This window comes from Anolis carolinensis, chromosome 1, assembly GCF_035594765.1.
Source record: "Anolis carolinensis isolate JA03-04 chromosome 1, rAnoCar3.1.pri, whole genome shotgun sequence".
Taxonomy (NCBI): domain Eukaryota; kingdom Metazoa; phylum Chordata; class Lepidosauria; order Squamata; family Dactyloidae; genus Anolis; species Anolis carolinensis.
Window position 1 is genome coordinate 87,799,066 of NC_085841.1, and position 20,642 is coordinate 87,819,707.

At 43.0% G+C, this 20,642-nt stretch overlaps 1 protein-coding gene across 15 annotated transcripts in view; it reads left to right on the forward strand.

Moving 5' to 3' along the window:
• Positions 1 to 20,642, forward strand: part of epb41l2 (erythrocyte membrane protein band 4.1 like 2) — a 151,356-nt gene that overhangs the window by 66,011 nt on the left and 64,703 nt on the right. For all 15 annotated transcript variants that reach the window (XM_062978691.1, XM_062978679.1, XM_062978685.1 and 12 more), the window contains 2 exons: positions 2,061 to 2,165; positions 15,146 to 15,188. In XM_062978691.1, the coding sequence (XP_062834761.1) occupies positions 2,061 to 2,165; positions 15,146 to 15,188 (148 nt within the window). The remainder of the gene's footprint in view (positions 1 to 2,060; positions 2,166 to 15,145; positions 15,189 to 20,642) is intronic.

The following is a 20,642-nucleotide window of genomic DNA, read 5'->3' on the forward strand; positions in this document are numbered from 1 at the left end:
CCAGAGTCCTCTTGTTTGCAGTGTTATTGGTGTCTCTCCTTATTGTGTTCATCCCTTTGAGAGATCTCTTGTTTCTGTGCCTCCATTTATCACTTCCAATTCCATTATTTGTGACTTTTGTGCATGCTGTTTCTGTACAAGGAATATTTCTTCTACAAGCTAGCAGCAACTCAGTGTTCAAATGACTTCCCCAAGGGTACAGAAAAAGGAAATCTTAAGATAAACTACAACAAGATATTTTTTTTCTTATTTTTGAAAGAGCCATGTTGAATTGTTTGGTCTCTCTCTTTTAATGTAGTAGCACAGTAAGTTTCAGCGTTTTCACTTATAAAACAAGAAAAGGTAAACAATTGATTGAGAAAATAAGTATTCCTACCTTAGTGTGGGTACGTGTATTTTTTTTAAAGGTATGAAAATGTGTTTTTTATTGATTTTACACTGTAACATCATTCTGCACACACACAGCATAAAGATACTGTGAAACATAAAATAACATATAATATGAAATACGTAGTCACAAGAAAGAAATTAAAAATGTCTTCCCCCCAATTCAGTAATACCATTCCAAATAATTATGATTTTTCATTCCTTCCCTTTGACACTTTTTTGTATAAGTTAAATTTTCAGTTAAACCTGTTTACTGTAACTTTTTCTATCAGACCATCACATAAGACAAACAACAACCAATCTGGTAGATACTAATTGATAACCATTCAGACAGTCCAGTGTTTGAGGGTTTGAAGAGGACTACTGCACATTTGCTCTATGGATATGTGTATCCCTCCTACCACATACGTTCGTTTGGCATCTTGTTACTTTACATCTGCTTAATATATTTGTCTTTGTGTTTGGATTCTGCGTTTCACAAACATATTCAAATGCCTGAGCAAAAGACAAATTACATCCTTGAAAGTACATTCTGTGCTTGTGTAATGTGGGGAAGATAGATAAAATTGTTTTAATTTAAACAATACTATAATGTTTTTAAAGGTCTGTTCTGAAGAATCTCTCATTCTATAGAGTTCACATTTTGAAGCCAGGAAATGTAAATACAATTAGGGGGTTTCTATGAATTTTCTTCTAGTCTTAAAAGTGTTTTGCACAACTGTTTTAATTTAATTTTATATTTGTTTAAGCATGCAGGTGATATCTAATGCATTTCAGGGTGAACTTCAGCTATTTTGAACTGGTATAACTATTGTTAGTCATTATATTTGATTACTTGCTAGCAAAGTAGGCTTTAACAGTTTTTATACTTATTTGATAGATTCATTATGCCTAGAGTACAGCTCATGAGCACTGCTCTTTAAAGTATAGATTGGTTATCAAATAAATATAAAGAGTTTTCTATCAATTGCCAAGTAGCCATCTTTTATTATTGTTCTTATTTTTAAATGAAGTCAGACTGCTTATTGGAGTTGAAGTACAGAATTAAATCACATAATTTCTTAGTACAATTAAATATTCATCAGTTCCTAATTTTAACTAGATATTTATATTTTTGTGAAAGACTACATTTTTTCATATCTTCTATTTAGGAGTGCATTTGAATTATCATAACTACATGAGTCCCCTCGGGTGAGAAAGGCGGGGTAGAAATGTTGTAAATAAATAAATACATGAAAATCAGAATATTACTCTATATGTTAGTTTTAGAATATGAGACATCAAAGTGGTCAAGTGCTTTGATTTTTCCCCCAATAGCAAATGGGAAATTACAAACATGTTTTATTTTCAATTTATATATGTTCCATTTTTAAAAGGTTTAGAGCCAGCATAATGTAGCCATTTGGGTGTTTGACTAGAACTCTGTGAGAGCAGAGTTTGAATCCCTGCATGGACATGGAAAAATCCTAGATGACCTGGAGCAAGTCACATTCTCTCAACCTCAGGAAGGAAAAGACAAATCCAACTGAACAAATCTTGCTAAGAAAACTTCATGATAGGGTCATTCGATGTTAGAAATGACTTGAAGGCACACAGCAACAATAACAACATGACTCAAATTAAAAGTTTTGTGATATATCTTGTTGCTGAAACCAACATGTTTTTTTTCCTAGAAAAAAGCTAAAGGCCAGGTGTTATTTGACAAAGTGTGTGGGCATCTTAACCTACTAGAGAAGGACTATTTTGGCTTGTTGTTTCAAGACAACTCAGATCAGAAGGTAAGTCCTGGATTTTGAGTCATATTTTTAAATGGCAATATTTATTTATGTCTTCAGTTACAAATATTTCTTCCATCTAGTATAGAATCATAGTATAGTAGAGTTGGAAGAGACCTCATGGGCCATCCAGTCCAACCCCCTGCCAAGAAGCAGGAAATCGCATTTAAAGCACCCCCGACATATGGCCATCCAGCCTCTGCTTAAAAGCCTCCAAAGAAGGAGCCTCCACCACAGTCCGGGGAAGAGAGTTCCACTGCCGAACAGCCCTCACTGTGAGGAAGTTCTTCCTAATGTTCAGGTGGAATCTCCTTTCCTGTAGTTTGAAGCCATTGTTCCGCGTCCTAGTCTGCAGGGCAGCAGAAAGCAAGCTTGCTCCCTCTTCCCTATGACTTCCCCTCACATATTTGTACATGGCTTTCATGTCTTCTCTCAGCCATCTCTTCTGCAGGCTAAACATGCCCAGTTCTTTAAGCCTCTCCTCATAGGGCTTGTTCTCCAGACCTTTGATCATTTTAGTTGCCCTCCTCTGGACGCTTTCCAGCTTTACAGTTCTGCACAAAATGCTGGTGACTAATTCCATCCCAGTGGAAGCCCAAAATATGGATGATGACTATTCAACCCTGTTTTCTTTTATGTACCCCCCCCCCGAAACAGAGTCTTTCATTCTTTGTCCTAGACCCCAACTACACTGCCATATAAATTCCAGATTATCTGCTTTGAACTGGTTTGTATTTACCTACACTGCCATATAATCCAGTTCAAAGCAGATAATCTGGATTTTATATGGCAGTGTAGATGGGGCCCCAGTTGCTTCTTCCAACTTGTCCCTTTGTGTTCACGAACCAAGACAAAAACAGCTAAAGAAGAGATTGTTGTCTGGAAAGTAATTTCATTATGGATTAATAATAATAATAATAATAATAATAATAATAATAATAATAATACTTTATTTATACCCCGCCACCATCTCCCCAACGTGGACTCGGGGCGGCTTACATGGGGCCATACCCAGAACAATCTTCTATATATATAAAAGAGTGATGGCATCAGGGCAACCCACAAAACAAAAAAACTACAGGCCGCCCAACCTCGAAATTTGACAACACAACCCATCATCCACGGCTCCAGTAAGATACAACAAAAAGAAAAGAAAAATAAAGTCCTAATTAGAGGGAGAGCAATAATTGTTTTTATCCGATTGCTGCCAGTTTAGAGGGCTAATCTCTGCCCACTTCGTCTCCTAGCAACCTACTCAGCCAAAGGACAGCCAGGGTTCAGTTAGGGGACAGGCAGATTTAGGCCTCACTTAGGTCTCTTCCACAGATTATCTAATTTGCGCTGGATTATATGGCAGTGTAGACTCAAGGCCCTTCCACACAGCTATATAACCCATTTATAATCTTATATTATCCGCTTTGCACTGGATTATCTTGACCCCACACTGCCATATAATCCACTTCAGTCTGTATTTTATACAGCTGTGAAGAAGGGGCCTCATATAATCCAGTTCTAAGCAGATAATATAAGATTATCAATATGCAGTAGAGTCTCACTTATCCAACATAAACAGGCCGGCAGGATAAGTGAATATGTTGGATAATAAGAAGGGATTTAGGAAAAGCCAATAGGCTTTTCCTTGATGCCTCCTTATTAATAGGAGGCATTAATAGGCTTTTCCTTAATGCCTCCTTATTATCCAACATATTCGCTTATCCAACATTCTGCCGGCCCATTTATGTTGGATAAGTGAGACTCTACTGTACTGTATTTACAAATTTACCACTAAAATATCACAATGAATTTAAAACACTGACTACAAAAACATTGCTTATGAAAAGGCAGACTGTGTTGGATAATCCAGAACATTGTATAAGCGAATGTTGGATAAGTGAGATTCTACTTTAATATGAAATAATTACTGGGATAGAATAATGCAGAACAATATAATTTCTAAAACCAGGACAGTAAATAAAGACCAATAGTCTGAAAGCAGGAAAATTCGAAATTCCACAAAGGAAACAATCAGGGCCAGCTAACACCTCCCAAGAAAGGATTCTTCCAGAAAGGAAGCTGAGAAGGGAGTGAAGCACTGTGTATTACCAAAGTCATTATTATTACTATCATTACTATTACTATTATTATTATTATTATTGTTGTTGTGTTGCGGTCAACCGTGAAAATGAATACAATCTGATTCCAAGTATTCAAAAACACTAAAATCAGAATATATAAAAATTAATGTGGTATAATAAAACAGAACAATACAATCTCTAAAATCAGAACACTAAATAAAGAACAACACTCTGAAAACAGGGGAATTCCACACAGGAAACAATCAGGGCCAGCTAACACCTCCCAACAAAATATTCCCATCATCAAAGTCTGGCAAATCCTCTGTTTCTCAGGGCCACAGACAGTAGAAGCACATAAAATATCACAAACAACACCAGTCTGAAAACAAGGGAATTCCAGACAGGAAACAATCAGGGCCAGCTCCCAACAAAAAAATTACTTGGGGTGGAAACAGCCAGGCTTTAAAGCTGCAAGGCCATTACATCCTAATCATTTTTCCTAATTGCAGCATTCATACTTGCCTCCAACAGACAAAAAAAAACCAATCGGAATTTTTGTATATTCACAACCTTTAGGAAATAATATCCCCTGATGGCGCAGCGTGTTAAAGCGCTGAGCTGCTGAACTTCTGGACCGAAAGGCCGCAAGTTTGAATTGGGGGAGCAGAGAGAGCCCCCACTGTTAGCCCCAGCTTCTGCCAACCCAGAAGTTCCAAAACATGCAAATGTGAGTGCATCAATAGGTACTGCTCCGGCGGGAAGGTAACGTCGCTCCATGCAGTCATCCCACATGACCTTGGAGGAGTCTACGGACAACGCCGGCTCTTCGGCTTAGAAATGGAGATGAGCACCAACCCCCAGAGTTGGACACGACTGGACTTAATGTCTGGGGAAAACCTTGACCCTTTACCTTAACTACCACCAATTCCTCAATACTTTATTTCCCATACCACCGGACTTCGCCACAGCAACGCGTGGCCGGGCACAGCTAGTACAATATAAACAGCATATAAAAGAACAACGTATCACAACACAGTGAACAATACAATAAATAATAATATCCATTACAATGCAAATCAAGGAAACAATAAAAACAAGGGCGGACCACATGATTAGTCACACTTGCTGTTCAGCCTATTGAGGATGTATTGTAACCGGTCTGTGGCGCAGGCTGGAAAGCAAGCCAGCTGCAACAAATCAACAAATCACTCTGACAAAGAGGTCATGAGTTCAAGGCCAGCCCGGTGCCTGCGTCTTGTCTCTGTCTCTGTTCTATGTCATGGCATTGAATGTTTGCCTTTATGTGTACAATGTGATCCGCCCTGAGTCCCCTTCGGGGTGAGAAGGGTGGAATATAAATGCTGTAAATAAAATAAAATAAATAAAAAGACTGCTTAGCATTGTTTCCCCCAGGTAAAATAAGAGCAAGAGTTTTAGCACTAGAAGCAGATAGACGCCAGTGCCAATGTAGGAGTCTCATATATACACTCACAAGTGTGCTCCACATAGCCCTTGGGCCTCACAAGGCACATTGAGGGGCCCCATACTGTTGTTCTCTTCCTTGCTCCCCTGGACTCTGTCCCCCACAGCGCCACATCGGTCAGTTCCAGGTACCCTAAAGAGAAGCCACCCAAGGGCTCCTCCAGAAAGTCTCCCCCCCCCCCCCAACGTCACTGAATCATAGAATCATAGAATCATAGAATAGTAGAGTTGGAAGAGACCTCAAGGGCCATCTAGTCCAACCCCCCGCTAAGAAGCAGGAAATCGCATTCAAAGCACCCCCGACAGATGGCCATCCAGCCTCTGCTTAAAAGCCTCCAAAGAAGGAGCCTCCACCACGGCCCGGGGGAGAGAGTTCCACTGCCGAACAGCCCTCACAGTGAGGAAGTTCTTCCTGATGTTCAGGTGGAATCTCCTTTCCTGTAGTTTGAAGCCATTGTTCCGTGTCCTAGTCTGCAGGGCAGCAGAAAACAAGCTTGCTCCCTCCTCCCTATGACTTCCCCTCACATATTTGTACATGGCTATCATGTCTCCTCTCAGCCTTCTCTTCTGCAGGCTAAACATGCCCAGCTCTTTAAGCCTCTCCTCATAGGGCTTGTTCTCCAGACCCTTAATCATTTTAGTTGCCCTCCTCTGGACGCTTTCCAGCTTGTCAGCATCTCCCTTCATCTGCGGTGCCCAAAACTGGACACAGTATTCCAGGTGTGGTCTGACCAAGGCAGAATAGAGGGGGAGCATGACTTCCCTGGATCTAGACGTTATTCCCCTATTGATGCAGGCCAAAATCCCATTGGCTTTTTTAGCTGCCGCATCACATTGTAGGCTCATGTTTAACTTGTTGTCCACGAGGACTCCAAGATCTTTTTCGCACACACTGCTGTCAAGCCAGGCGTCCCCCATTCTGTATCTTTGATTTCCATTTTTTCTGCCGAAGTGAAGTATCTTGCATTTGTCCCTGTTGAACTTCATTTTGTTAGTTTCGGCCCATCTCTCTAGTCTGTCAAGATCGTTTTGAATTCTGCTCCTGTCTTCTGGAGTGTTAGCTATCCCTCCGAGTTTGGTGTCATCTGCAAACTTGATGATCGTGCCTTCTAACCCTTCGTCTAAGTCGTTAATAAAGATGTTGAACAGAACCGGGCCCAGGACGGAGCCCTGCGGCACTCCACTTGTCACTTCTTTCCATGATGAAGACGACGCATTGGTGAGCACCCTTTGGGTTCGTTCGCTTAGCCAATTACAGATCCACCTAACCGTAGTTTTGTCTAGCCCACATTTTACTAGTTTGTTTGCCAGAAGGTCGTGGGGGACTTTGTCGAAGGCCTTACTGAAATCTAGATATGCTACATCCACGGCATTCCCTGTATCGACCCAACTCGTAACTCTATCGAAAAAAGAGATCAGATTAGTCTGGCATGACTTGTTTTTGGTAAATCCGTGTTGACTATTAGCAATGACCGCATTTGTTTCTAAGTGTTTGCAGACCACTTCCTTAATGATGTTTTCCAGAATCTTGCCTGGTATTGATGTGAGGCTGACCGGACGGTAATTGTTTGGGTCGTTCTTTTTTCCCTTCTTGAAGATAGGGACCACATTCGCCCTCCTCCAGTCTGCTGGGACTTCTCCTGTTCTCCAAGAACTCTCGAAGATGATTGCCAGTGGTTCTGAAATAACTTCCGCTAGTTCCTTCAATACTCTTGGATGTAGCTGATCTGGCCCTGGGGACTTGAATTCGTTTAGAGTGGCCAGGTGTTCCTGGACAACTTGTTTCCCTATTTGGGGTTGGATTTCCCCCAATCCTTCGTCCATTCCATGTTGCTGAGGTTGAAGATGGCTTTCTTTTTGTGAGAAGACCGAGGCAAAGAAGGCATTAAGCAGTTCTGCCTTTTCCCTATCCCCTGTCACCATCACCCCATCTACTCCTTGCAGTGGCCCTATCGCCTCCTTTTTCTTCCTTTTTCTACCAACATAAGCAAAAAAACCTTTTTTGTTGTTTTTTATGTCCCTGGCAAGCCTGAGCTCATTTTGCGCTTTAGCCTTGCGAACCTTTTCCCTACAGGAGTTGGCTATACGTTTGAATTCTTCTTTGGTGATTTCTCCCCTTTTCCACTTCTTGTGCATGTCACTTTTGAGCTTTAGCTCAGTTAGAAGTTCTTTGGACATCCATTCTGGCTTCTTTGCACTTGTCTTATTTTTCTTCTTTGTTGGCACTGTTTGCATTTGCGCCTTGAGTATTTCACTTTTGAAAAACTCCCATCCATCCTTAACTCCCTTGTTTTTTAATATCGGCGTCCATGGAATGCCGCTCAGTAATTCCTTCATTTTTTGGAAGTCAGCTCTCTTAAAGTCCAGAATGCGTGTTTGACTTGTCTTAGTTTCAGCATTCCTTTGTATTGCAAACTGCAGGAGCACATGGTCACTTGCCCCTAAGGATCCAACCACTTCAACTGTATTGATCAGGTCTTCCACATTTGTTAAGATTAGATCAAGAGTTGCTGATCCCCTTGTTGCCTCTTCTACCTTCTGGACCATAAAATTATCTGCAAGGCAAGTGAGGAATTTGTTGGACTTTGTACTCTTGGCTGAGTTTGTTTTCCAGCAGATATCGGGATAATTGAAATCGCCCATGACTACTATATCTCTTCTTTGTGCCTGTTTGGTCAGCTGTTGACAGAAGGCTTCATCAAGTCCTTCATCCTGACTCGGAGGTCTGTAGTAGACACCCACGACAAGATCTTTTTGAGTCCCGGTTCCCTTGATTCTTATCCAGATGCTTTCAAGCTGGTTTCCCGGATTACAGTCTTGCATTTCTTCTGCAACGTAACTGTTTTTGACATATAAAGCTACTCCCCCTCCTCTCCCCTTTGTTCTATTTCTGTGAAAGAGGTTATAGCCCTCAATGGTTAAATTCCAGTGATGGGAGTCATCCCACCAGGTTTCAGTGATGCCTATGACATCGTATGTGTGGTGCTGTGCTAGGAGTTGGAGTTCGTCTTGCTTATTTCCCATGCTCTGAGCATTAGTGTAAAGACATGTAAGCCCCTGTGACCTCCCCTCGAACTGTTTATTTGGGATTATTGTGCTCTCTGTACTTGGTCCTTGCTGTGTTTGTGCAGCCCTCCGTTTAGCCTTACGGCGGTTCCCTGTGGTCGTGGGTAATATAGTGTTCGCCAGGCTGTTGTTCCCCTCCCCCAGTGGATTTAGTTTAAAGTGCGCCTGATGAGGTTTGTGAGTCTGTGTGCAAAAAGATGTTTTCCTACTTGTGTGAGATGCACCCCATCGCTTGCCAGTAGTCCATCCTCTTGGAAGAGTAGACCATGGTCAAGGAAGCCAAAATGCTCCTCTTGACACCATTTTCTGAGCCAGTTATTGACCTGTACTATTTTTCCGGCCCTTGTAGAGCCATGTCCTACAACGGGGAGGAGGGATGAAAAGATCACATGTACATTATACAGTTTTAGCTTTGTTCCCAGAGCTCGAAAATCATTTGTGATCTTTTGAAAAGTATGCCTAGCGGTGTCATTGGTACCTACATGAATCAACATAAGGTGGGGAGGGTGATGGGGCTTTAGGAGCCTGCTGATCCTCTGAGTGATATGGTGTATTTTTGCCCCCGGGAGGCAGCATGTTTCTCGAGCCATCCCATCCGGTCTGGAAATGATGGCTTCCGTTCCTCTAAGGAGGGAGTCACCTACTACCAAGACCTGTTTCCTTTGAGGATTGACAGGGTCCCTTTTGTGCAAGACAGTGTGTATGTCCCCTGAAGAGTGTTCCTGTTGAAGTGAATCATGTAGGTGTAAAGTGTTGTCCTCCTCCTCAACATCCCCAGTGCATTCATCAATGACAATCCATTGAGATACATCCGAGAGCCCATTACTCTCCCAAGGATGTTCCTGTTGCTCCTGGTCTATGATTGGGGATGGAGCATTTGCATGATTACATAAGTGTGACTGTGGTGATGCACTGTCCCTGTCAGGGCTATCCCCTGCGCATTGATCCAGGATGGTCCACTGAGTGGTATCTAAGAAACTGTGGTCCTCCACAAGATGTGTTTCCTGATTGTATGTTAATGATGTAAGAATTTCAAATCTGTTGTGTAAATGCAGCTGAGCAGAGGAGTTCTGTGGAGGCTGCCCGGTCCTGCGTCTCCTTCTATGGGTGACCTCCTTCCAAGCCTGAGGGTTGTCTACCTTTGAGTTGATCTCCCCATGGTCTTGGTGGTGTTGGTGTGATGCAGGCTGCTGATCTACAGCAGCGTGTTGTGCAGTGTCCAAGAAGAGCTCGAGTGCCTGAATGTCCTTAAGGGTCTTAATACGGTGCTCGAGCTGTTGGATCCTCTGCTCCATCAGAGTCATCTGTTTGCATTTGGAGCAGATGTAGTTATCTAGTTTTTGTGTGAAAAAGCGGAACATGCCACAGCTGGTGCATGTGATGGGAATGTTTTGCTTTTGTTGCATCTCTTGGTGAGCGTGGTGGCCAAGTGGGATCTTTGTACAGTTAAGTAATATGCACGCACTTTATGTGCAGACTGCAACAAACCACCTCTTTGTGTATTTGTTTATGTTGCTTTGTTTCCTGTATGTAATGCAAAGGATAGTTAGTAAAGGTGCCTTTTTCTGGCAAATAAAGCTTTCCCAGAAACTCAATTAACAGGGGACAATGCCTGCTGTCAATCAACTTAAGTATGCCTGCTGTCAGTCAAGCCCACACTCAGTTTAAAATCTTAGCCAAATCTTAGCCAAATCCTACCTGAAGCCAGGGAGCAGAAATGTCCTCCTGCTGCCTCTGCCTCTGCGAGAACCAACTGCCCTTCTGGGATCAGGCTCTGGCAGAAACTCACACTGGCAAATAAAGCTTTCCCAGAAACTCAATTAACAGGGGACAATGCCTGCTGTCAATCAACTTAAGTACCTGGCTCTCTTTCAACACAACAGTCACACAACAGTTAGACTTTGACCACAGGAGCCAAGCCCAAACTCAGTTTAAAATCTTAACCAAATCTTAGCCAAATCCTACCTGAAGCCAGGGAGCAAAAATGTCCTCCTGCTTCCTCTGCTTCTGCGAGAACCAACTGCCCTTCTGGGATCAGGCTCTGGCAGAAACTCACACTGGCAAATAAAGCTTTCCCAGAAACTCAATTAACAGGGGACAATGCCTGCTGTCAATCAACTTAAGTACCTGGCTCTCTTTCAACACAACAGTCACACAACAGTTAGATTTTGACCACAGGAGCCAAGCCCAAACTCAGTTTAAAATCTTAACCAAATCTTAGCCAAATCCTACCTGAAGCCAGGGAGCAAAAATGTCCTCCTGCTTCCTCTGCTTCTGCGAGAACCAACTGCCCTTCTGGGATCAGGCTCTGGCAGAAACTCACACTGGCAAATAAAGCTTTCCCAGAAACTCAATTAACAGGGGACAATGCCTGCTGTCAATCAACTTAAGTACCTGGCTCTCTTTCAACACAACAGTCACACAACAGTTAGACTTTGACCACAGGAGCCAAGCCCAAACTCAGTTTAAAATCTTAGCCAAATCTTAGCCAAATCCTACCTGAAGCCAGGGAGCAAAAATGTCCTCCTGCTTCCTCTGCTTCTGCGAGAACCAACTGCCCTTCTGGGATCAGGCTCTGGCAGAAACTCACACTGGCAAATAAAGCTTTCCCAGAAACTCAATTAACAGGGGACAATGCCTGCTGTCAATCAACTTAAGTACCTGGCTCTCTTTCAACACAACAGTCACACAACAGTTAGACTTTGACCACAGGAGCCAAGCCCAAACTCAGTTTAAAATCTTAGCCAAATCTTAGCCAAATCCTACCTGAAGCCAGGGAGCAAAAATGTCCTCCTGCTTCCTCTGCTTCTGCGAGAACCAACTGCCCTTCTGGGATCAGGCTCTGGCAGAAACTCACACTGGCAAATAAAGCTTTCCCAGAAACTCAATTAACAGGGGACAATGCCTGCTGTCAATCAACTTAAGTACCTGGCTCTCTTTCAACACAACAGTCACACAACAGTTAGACTTTGACCACAGGAGCCAAGCCCAAACTCAGTTTAAAATCTTAACCAAATCTTAGCCAAATCCTACCTGAAGCCAGGGAGCAAAAATGTCCTCCTGCTTCCTCTGCTTCTGCGAGAACCAACTGCCCTTCTGGGATCAGGCTCTGGCAGAAACTCACACTGAGTTCGTGGTGGAGCACCTCCCTCTGCTCTCCTGGTTTCGCCCGCCTGCTGCCCTTTGCCTATCATCACGTGGCCCATGCGGCAGTCGGCAGCTGTTTCGGGACAGCAGCTCCGCAAGCCACACACGCATTAGGGCTCCTTCCATGCTTGCCACAGGACACGAAGTGAAGGGCAACAGGTGGCCCTAGGGGCGGAGCCAGAGGGGTGGAGGGAGGTGGCCAATTAGGAACTCGGTGATGTAGGGGGAAGGCCCCACACCAAATAAGAGCATGGGGCGATGCAGGGAGGGGCACGGCCTCTCCTGAAGGCCAGGCAGCACTAGGCGATACATTTCGGGTGCGGAAACCTCTGGGTTTCTGTTAATGATGTTGTTGCTATTGTTATGACAAAAGCCAGATGGCCAAATGTTGAGGTTGCTTTAATTGTGTTTTTCCTGCATGGCAGAAGGGGCCTGGACTGGATGGCCTCTGCGGTTTCTGCTTCATTATTATTGTCATTATTATTGTTATTTTTGGGATTGCTTTGATTGTGTTTTTTCTGCACGGCAAAAGGGGGCTGGACTGGATGGTCTCTGCTGTTTCTGCTATTATTATTATTATTATTATTATTATTATTATTATTATTATTATTACATAGGCCAGATGGCCAACTGTTGGGGCGCTTTGATTGTGGTTTTCCCTTTCCTGCAGAATATTTTATTTATTTTCTTTTTTGCACTGTGCAAATTAGTTCGCACAAACACTCTCCTCTCCATATATCTGCCACTGTCCTGCCCCATGCCTAATATATATACATTATATATAATATATAATATAAACTTTTATTGGGGCACCACGAGAAACCTTTGCTTCAAAAAGGGCTCCACAGCTGAAACTGTTTGAGAACCCCTGATATAAAAGATATGAGACTACACCAACATAGAGCACTAAAAATGAAATTGTGGACTCTATAAATAATTCATGCCAAATGGATGGAATAAGCTCTTGAATGAAGAAAAACTACTGACCAATTATATCAATGAAAAGTCTCTTGAACATTTTCCAGAAGGTCTTTAAATATTTTAGCTATCAGTACAGCAATAAAGGCAAGGATCAATTTTCATCCCTTCATCGTTTTTGAATTTTTAGCTGAAAAAGTAACTCAGAACTGACTGGAAGTCACTTTTGGTTACATTTCACTTCTTTTTCAGCTAGCATGAAACTACTTCAGTAAATTTGAGGGTCAAGATGAAAAATATTTGGAAGCATAACTCTAATCCAGATGATACTTTTGTAATGCTTTTCACCTTTCTCGCTCTGTCTCTTTTTCAAAAAATGTGCTATCTAAGTTGGGCTGCCCTTTCCTACACTTGTTATATGCTTCTTAGTCCTGTAGTTTTATTCGATGCTTAGATCATAGGTCTTTCAAAGGCAAACAAATAAATACATGAAAACCAGATTATTAAATACAATATAAAATACACAACTAAAATCCTATATAAATCATTAAAATGCTACATATATCAATAGCAAGATACACCCTTAAAATATTACATAAGATACTGCATGGACTAGCACCTGCATAATTGAAAACCAAGTAAAACCAAGTAAATACAGCATTATTAAAACTTAAGCAGGGAACACCTTGGATATAAACAATCACTACAGTAGAGTCTCACTTATCCAACATAAGCGGGCCGGCAGAACGTTGGATAAGCAAATATGTTGGATAATAAGGAGAGATTAAGAAAAAACCTATTAAACATCAAAATAGGTTATGATTTTACAAATTAAGCACCAAAACATCATGTTATACAACAAATTTGACAGAAAAAGTAGTTCATTACACATTAATGCTATGTAGTAATTACTGTATTTACGAATTTAGCACCAAAATATCACAATGCATTGAAAACATTGACTACAAAAATGCGTTGGATAATCCAGAACGTTGGATAAGTGAGACTACTGTATTAGTTAAAACCATCCCCAGCACAGTCAACTGCAATATCAGAAATTAATCTTGCCCAGATTTTCCGTGCTGCCAGGGCAAAAAGAGACACCTTGTAAGCGACCACAGGATTAATTGTAATAAATAAATAATGTCAGCCAAAAGATAGAAAATCTTTTCTGACACAGTATTGGTTTGAAGGAGATAAAGAATAGGCCCCGGGATATTATTGGCTCAGAATACAGAGGGCAGGAAAACAAATAGTGAGACAAATCCTCAATTTCCAGGGCCCCGTAAACATAAATGAAGAACCAGAGGGATGCCCGTGTGTCTACCATCAATCACCACTGTGGGCATACCTTGAAAATGAAGGGCTCTGAAAATGAGCTCTAAAGGTCGTGGTAGTAAGGGCCTTACCATATTTATTTCAGTCAATCTGCATGTGGACATTCAACCTTTGGATAGTTCCATCCCACAATATATACAGGCCCTCCTCATTACGAGTATGTTCCTACACTTGTTAGTTAAGTCGTGTGTATGAGAGCAGAGACAGCAATGTGACAGTACTATTTCAGCCGTTTACAATTATTTTACCAGAGTTTTCCATGTTTCTATGCACCACATATATGATCTTCGTGTCTGTTCTCTTTGTCTCCATTTCTATACATTAAACACCTTGAGAAAGGTTCTATTTGTTGCTTCTCATTTTCTAACTTGGCTCTGAAGCTTTGCCAGATATGTGCTCTGAATCTTGGCTCTAGAATTGTACATCTTTTCTGCCAAAACTTTATTGTTAATTCATTCAGTCACTTCCGACTCTTTGTGACCTCATGGACCAGCCCATGCCAGAGCTCCCTGTTGGCCATTGCCACCCCCAGCTCCTTCAAGGTCAAGCCAGTCACTTCAAGGATACCATCCATCCATCTTGTCCTTGGTTGGCCCCTCTTCCTTTTCCCTTCCATTTCCCCCAGTATCGTGATCTCCAAGCTTTCCTGTCTTCTCATTAAGTGGCCAAAGTACTTCATCTTTTCCTCTAAGAGCACTTTCCCCATTTTTGGTGAATACTGCAGTTACTTTGGTGTCAGTATTTACATGGTCAGACATATCTCAAGCTCAAAGATTTCTGAAGCAACCTCTCTCTAAGCTGGCCTTTCAGTTGACGAAATGTAGGAAGAATAAGGCAAAGCATTTTAGTCTGAGCCAAAGAAAAAGACAACAAGAGTAATTTTTGAATATTTACTATCAGGATCTGGTATTTTGTTTCTACCAGTAACCAGTATTTCATGTGTGTTTTATCTTTTAGAATTGGCTTGATGTTTCAAAGGAAATCAAAAGACAGATTCACAGTAAGTACTTCCATTTTTGAGTATATTTACATTATTATTGAAGAAATGAAGGAGGCTTTTCATGCTGACTTTTGAGTTGTATGTTTCTATTGACTCTTAAGTTTAGTTGCCTATTTATAAGCTGGATTCATCATATTTTTCTGCAATGGATGGAGGTTCTAATGGTGTAAAATACTATTAACACAATGAAGAATTTGTAAGCAGTGTAGGTCAGGAGCCAGGCATGTAGCCGGGGAGGGGGGGCTTGAGGGACTTCAGCCCCCCCCCCCCCCCGAAATTCTCAGGGTGGTCCGAAAGAAGGCCTTACATTCATGATTTAAACTGTTATGTTTATTCATATCATGATCTGATCACCATGCTCAATATATCCCATATGCATGGGGGTATTGGGATAACAATACAAAATGTTTGCTAGGGTAGACCCTCCTCCGCTCAGACTCCCCCCCCCCCCCCCCCGAACCAAAATCCCGCCCCTCTCGAAATCCTGGCTACAGGCCTGTCAGGAGCAGTCAATTTGTAAAATAATATATCACATCTGAAATGTGATAAGTAGACAAGGATGTTTTAGTAGTATGTGGTATTATATGGTCATGACTTATGACAGCAGTGATGGCCTCTAAGATGGCTCACTGAGCAATCTGTCGATTACTGCTGCATGGCACTGTAAAGGAGATTAGATTTCTAGACTCAACTTGAGGTGAGAGTAGTGTTATAGCCAACACCGTACAAGTTTGTGGACAATCATTATCCATCAGTTTCTGATGGCAGCAATAGTAACTGCCTGTACTGAAGATAATGTGGTTGCATATTCTCTAGAGCTCCTAACATTTCAAGATAAGGGATTAAATTTCCCTGCTTCCTCCCTGTTCCCTATTGCCATGTAGTAACCATTAGTAATTATGCTATATGGTAATGACCATCTGCTTTGCTGGCTACGACATTATAGTAGTAAATATGTGTGAATGTGTTAGTTACAACAGTACTTGGTGCAGTGATCCTTGGAAAACAGTCGTTGTACTAATTGGAGCTTCCAGGCCGTCTTCAAAGGCAGCCCCACGTAGAGCGCGTTGTAGTAATCCAGACAGGATGTGATCAGAGCATGGACCACCTTGGCCAAGTCAGACTTCCCAAGGGACGGGCGCAGCTGGCGCACAAGTCTTAGTTGTGCAAATGCTCCCCTGGCCACCGCTGAGACCTGGGGTTCCAGGCTCAGCGATGAGTCCAGGAGAACACCCAGACTGTGAACCTGCGTCTTCAGAGGGAGTGCGACCACGTCCAACACAGGCTGTAACCCTATACCCTGTTCGGCCTTACGACTGACCAGGAGGACCTCTGTCTTGTCTGGATTCAATTTCAATTTGTTCGTCCTCATCCAGTCCGACACAGCAGCCAGACACCGGTTCAGGACCTGAACAGCCTCCTTAGTGGCGTGAAGGGCATTGATTCTGCCTACCCTGGGAAAGTCTTTGGAAGCAGAGCTTCAGAAGAAGGCTTCCATAAAGAGGAGACTCCAGCAGAACTCAGCATCTTTGAGGATGGATGCAGTGACTTCCTCCGAGCAATCCTTCTGCCGCTTTTCGCCATCCTTCCCTCTGGCACAACCATGTCTTCTCTGCTGGACTCAGTAGCAGACTCTCTTTCTGAGGATGAACTCCAGGACTCTACTCAGAGGTCCACAAACATGATCATCCAGAGGCCCACCCCAACTGCTGTGCAGTCACCACTCCCGGTTCGACAAGAGCTATTCTCAGATCAACCATCGACCCCACAAGTTGATCGGGGTAAGCAGTCTTCCCGTCTGGCGAGTGCTGTGCAGGTATCTGCTTTGAAGCAACTGCTGCCTCCTCCCAAAAAAAATGACCATATCTCCAGCTCCGGAACCAGACAGACCAGAGGAATCTGCTTGCTTGGAAGAGCCTCACCCTTCAGATGACCGAGACCATGAAGCCGGGTCACAGGATTCTGCCTCAGTTCTATTCTTCGGTGTAGAACTTTCCCCTACCTATGACGCATATGCAGTCGACTCTCCGTCCCTTACAGATAATATACGTGGATTTGGGGAACAAATGGTGAGAATGGCGGAAGCGTATGGCATAGAAATCAAGCAAATAACTAAGACCATTAGCAACACTGTTTTCAAAAGTGTTCAAGGTATAGCCCCGCTGGCAACCCAACTCCTGTTTCTCTTGTACCTCCTGGAGGTCATCCAGGCGTCTTAAAAGAATCCTTTGTCAAACCCACCCAGCTCTAAGAAAATAAAATATTGGTATAGGATTGACAGCCAAGCTCAAAGTGGTTGGCAAACCATCCAACACCGAACCCAGTAGTTGTCAAGGCCTCCCAGTTATCTGGCAAACAAAACTCCATGCCAGCCAACAGAGAAGGCAAGGAAGAAAACTATTCTGAGGCAACATTACTCACCAGAATAGCAAATTAAAAACCTGCTCAATTCCACGCTAAACTTTCAGAAGATAAAGCAGTGTTGAACACCCTGCAACAAGAGGTGACATTCTTAGCTCACCATCAAACTCATGACAAAGCATATCACAGACACAGCAGGAAAAATGATTGCCCACACCAACGCCATCCAGTGTCACTTATAGCTCCGATCACCAGCATCTGATCACCAGCATCCAGGCAGGTCATAGAGGACCTTCCATTTGATGCCTTGGGACTGTTCAACTGACAATAACTGAAGTCAGGGACTGACAATAACTGAAGTCTAACCAAGACTTTAACATGATGGCAGCCAAATATGGCATGCCCATGACCACACCCCACCAACCTAAACCTCCATGGCAGTCTCACTGCTACAAGAGGTACAATCCTCCATTTCACCAGTGCCAAAAGTCGCCGCCAAACCCAGCCCCATCAAAGACACCAACAAGGCCAACACAACTGTTCAAACAATATGCTCCAGGGCCAGGTTTGACAGGCCCTTGGAAGAAGCAAGTTCCTTCTCAGGCACAGTTGTCGCTTCCATGTCCAATCTTTAATCTCTTTGGCCTCTCTCCAACCCCATCCTGAACAACGCGGCTCTGTTTGCTGATCGCCTCTCTCACTCCACCCACTCAGTGTTCCATCACCTCACATGCATGGGTTTTGGACATTGTTCAAAAAGGCTATGCCTTAGAGTTTGAAGAGCTCTCACCAACACATGCCTCCGTAATCACCTATCATGGAAGAAATTTGAACCCATGGACTCCGACGACAACCCAGTTGCTTTCTTCTCAAGGTACTTTAAAATTCTGCAGAAAGATGGAAGACTTCATCCAAGCCTCGACCTCAGAGCACTAAATCCTTACCTTGAGCCGAAGAAATTCTGAATGGTGACTGTGGCCTTCATCCTTCCACTGTTGAAACAAGGTGACTGGTTTGCCATTATAGACCTCTGGGAAGCTGACTTCAGTATTTCTGTCCAACAGTCCCTTCGAAGATTCCTTGCATTTCGAGTGTGCCACTGCTCCTACCGCTTCATAGTCCTACCATTTGGCCTGTCGACAGTGCCACAGGTATTCACAAAGTGCATGGCAGTTGTAGCAGCCCACCTGAGAAAATGCGGCATTATCCTATTCCTTTACCTGGACTCCTGCTTTCTCACCATCCAATTGGAACCAGTCCTATGAGACAACCATCAGATCACCCTCAATCTCCTCTGATCTCTAGGATTCCTTCTCGACAAAGAAAAATCCAATTTGACTCCCTCCAGAAGAGTAAAGTTCATTGGAGTAATCTTTGATTTTGTTGTGGTTCAGTCTGATGATGAAGGGGGATTTGAAAGGGGATTTGGGTTTCAGTAATCTGTTCCAGGAAATGTGGAACAGCAGTTTGAACAACAGTTTGTTCCTGGGAATGTTGATGTTTCTGAAATGCAGGTGGATTCGGGAAGTGTTGATTGTTTAGAAAAACAGACAGAACAGGGGAATGTGGAAAGCTCTGAGTTTAGCAGAGATGCTGCTGAAGTTTGTGATAAGGAGGATCTTTCACAGGAGTCTGAGAATTGTCAATATCAACAAAGCCCAGATAGAAATGAGGGGGATGAATTTTTGTTAGAAAAGGTTGAAATTGAGATCAGGCCCCAGATGCTCGGTGAGAATTGGAGGCAGGCGCAAGGGAGCTAGAGCCCACAGGAATGCGTTTCTAGCTTGCAAGGAGGGTTAAAGGAAATGTAATTTGGAAAGATTTCAGTCAGAGCAACATTGCTGTTGGAGATTCAACTCTTGCTTAGTTTCGGTTCATGCCTCATCTCATGTTTAGAATCTGTGTTTGGATTTTACTTTTGAAGCTCATGTTTCCTGGTTTCTTCTGAACTGCCTTGCTATTTTTGGGACTTTGTACTTTTATCTATGAAGACTCTTAATTGTATTTGATGGATTGCACTCACAATTGAATTATTGCTTTATTGGTTTTTATTAAGTTTTGCTATTCTTCATCAATAAACTGAAAAACTCAAGCCTGCTGTGGTGGAGTGCGCATGTTGGAGCAAGGTGATCCAGTGTTGAGATGCAACAGATTTGTCACTCCAAAATCACTACTATCTCCGGACAGATTTGATACTATACATTGAGAGATTGCTCGAATCCAAAACTAATGCCGGGTCCGAGAAAAAGCCATATAAACCATTCTAGGCCACATGACATCAACAGTCATGGTCACTCTGTTTTCACGCTTGTGCATCTGCCCTCTGCGAGAGTGGTTTGTAGACAGCTTCAACGCACTACTCCAACACAACTCAAAATTCCTCACGGTATGAAGACGAATCCTTCGAACACTCCTAGTGGAAGATTAGGAGCCATGTGTGCGCAGGGGTGCCATTCCACAAGCCCTGACCACCTGATCAGTAACAACTGTCAAACTTCGGGTGGGGTGCACACTACAACCACCTCATACTGTAGTTAAGAACAGAGGCCAAAAATCACATCAACCTACTCAAATTCCTTGCCATATTCAAAGACATCCAGACATTTGCACTTGTCCTACAGGGAAGACACATTCTGGTCTTCACAGACAACACAACCACCATGTAGTATAAACATATAAGGAGGCACCAGATCAAGAAAGCTCCTGGTGCTCACCATACAACTGTGGGAATGGTGCATCGTGCACAATATTCACCTGATGGCAACTCACCTGCCAGAGAAACAGAACAGCCTGGCAGATCACCTCAGCCACTTAAAATCGACATCCCACAAATGGAGACTAAATTCTCAAGAACTATACAAGGTCTTTGACAAGTGGGGCTGGCCGTCGATAGACCTCTTCGTATCGCCACAGAACGCCCAGCTGAAACTCTTCGGAACCAGGAGGGAACTGGATGCAGAGGGTTGCCCTGGAGGTCTGTTTCTCCTATCCTGGAACAGGGACTTCTTCTATGCCTTCCTTCCCCTGGCTCTGATATTGCAGGTGATTGAATGAATTCTTCTCTTCAAAACCAGTTGCATTCTGGTGACTCCA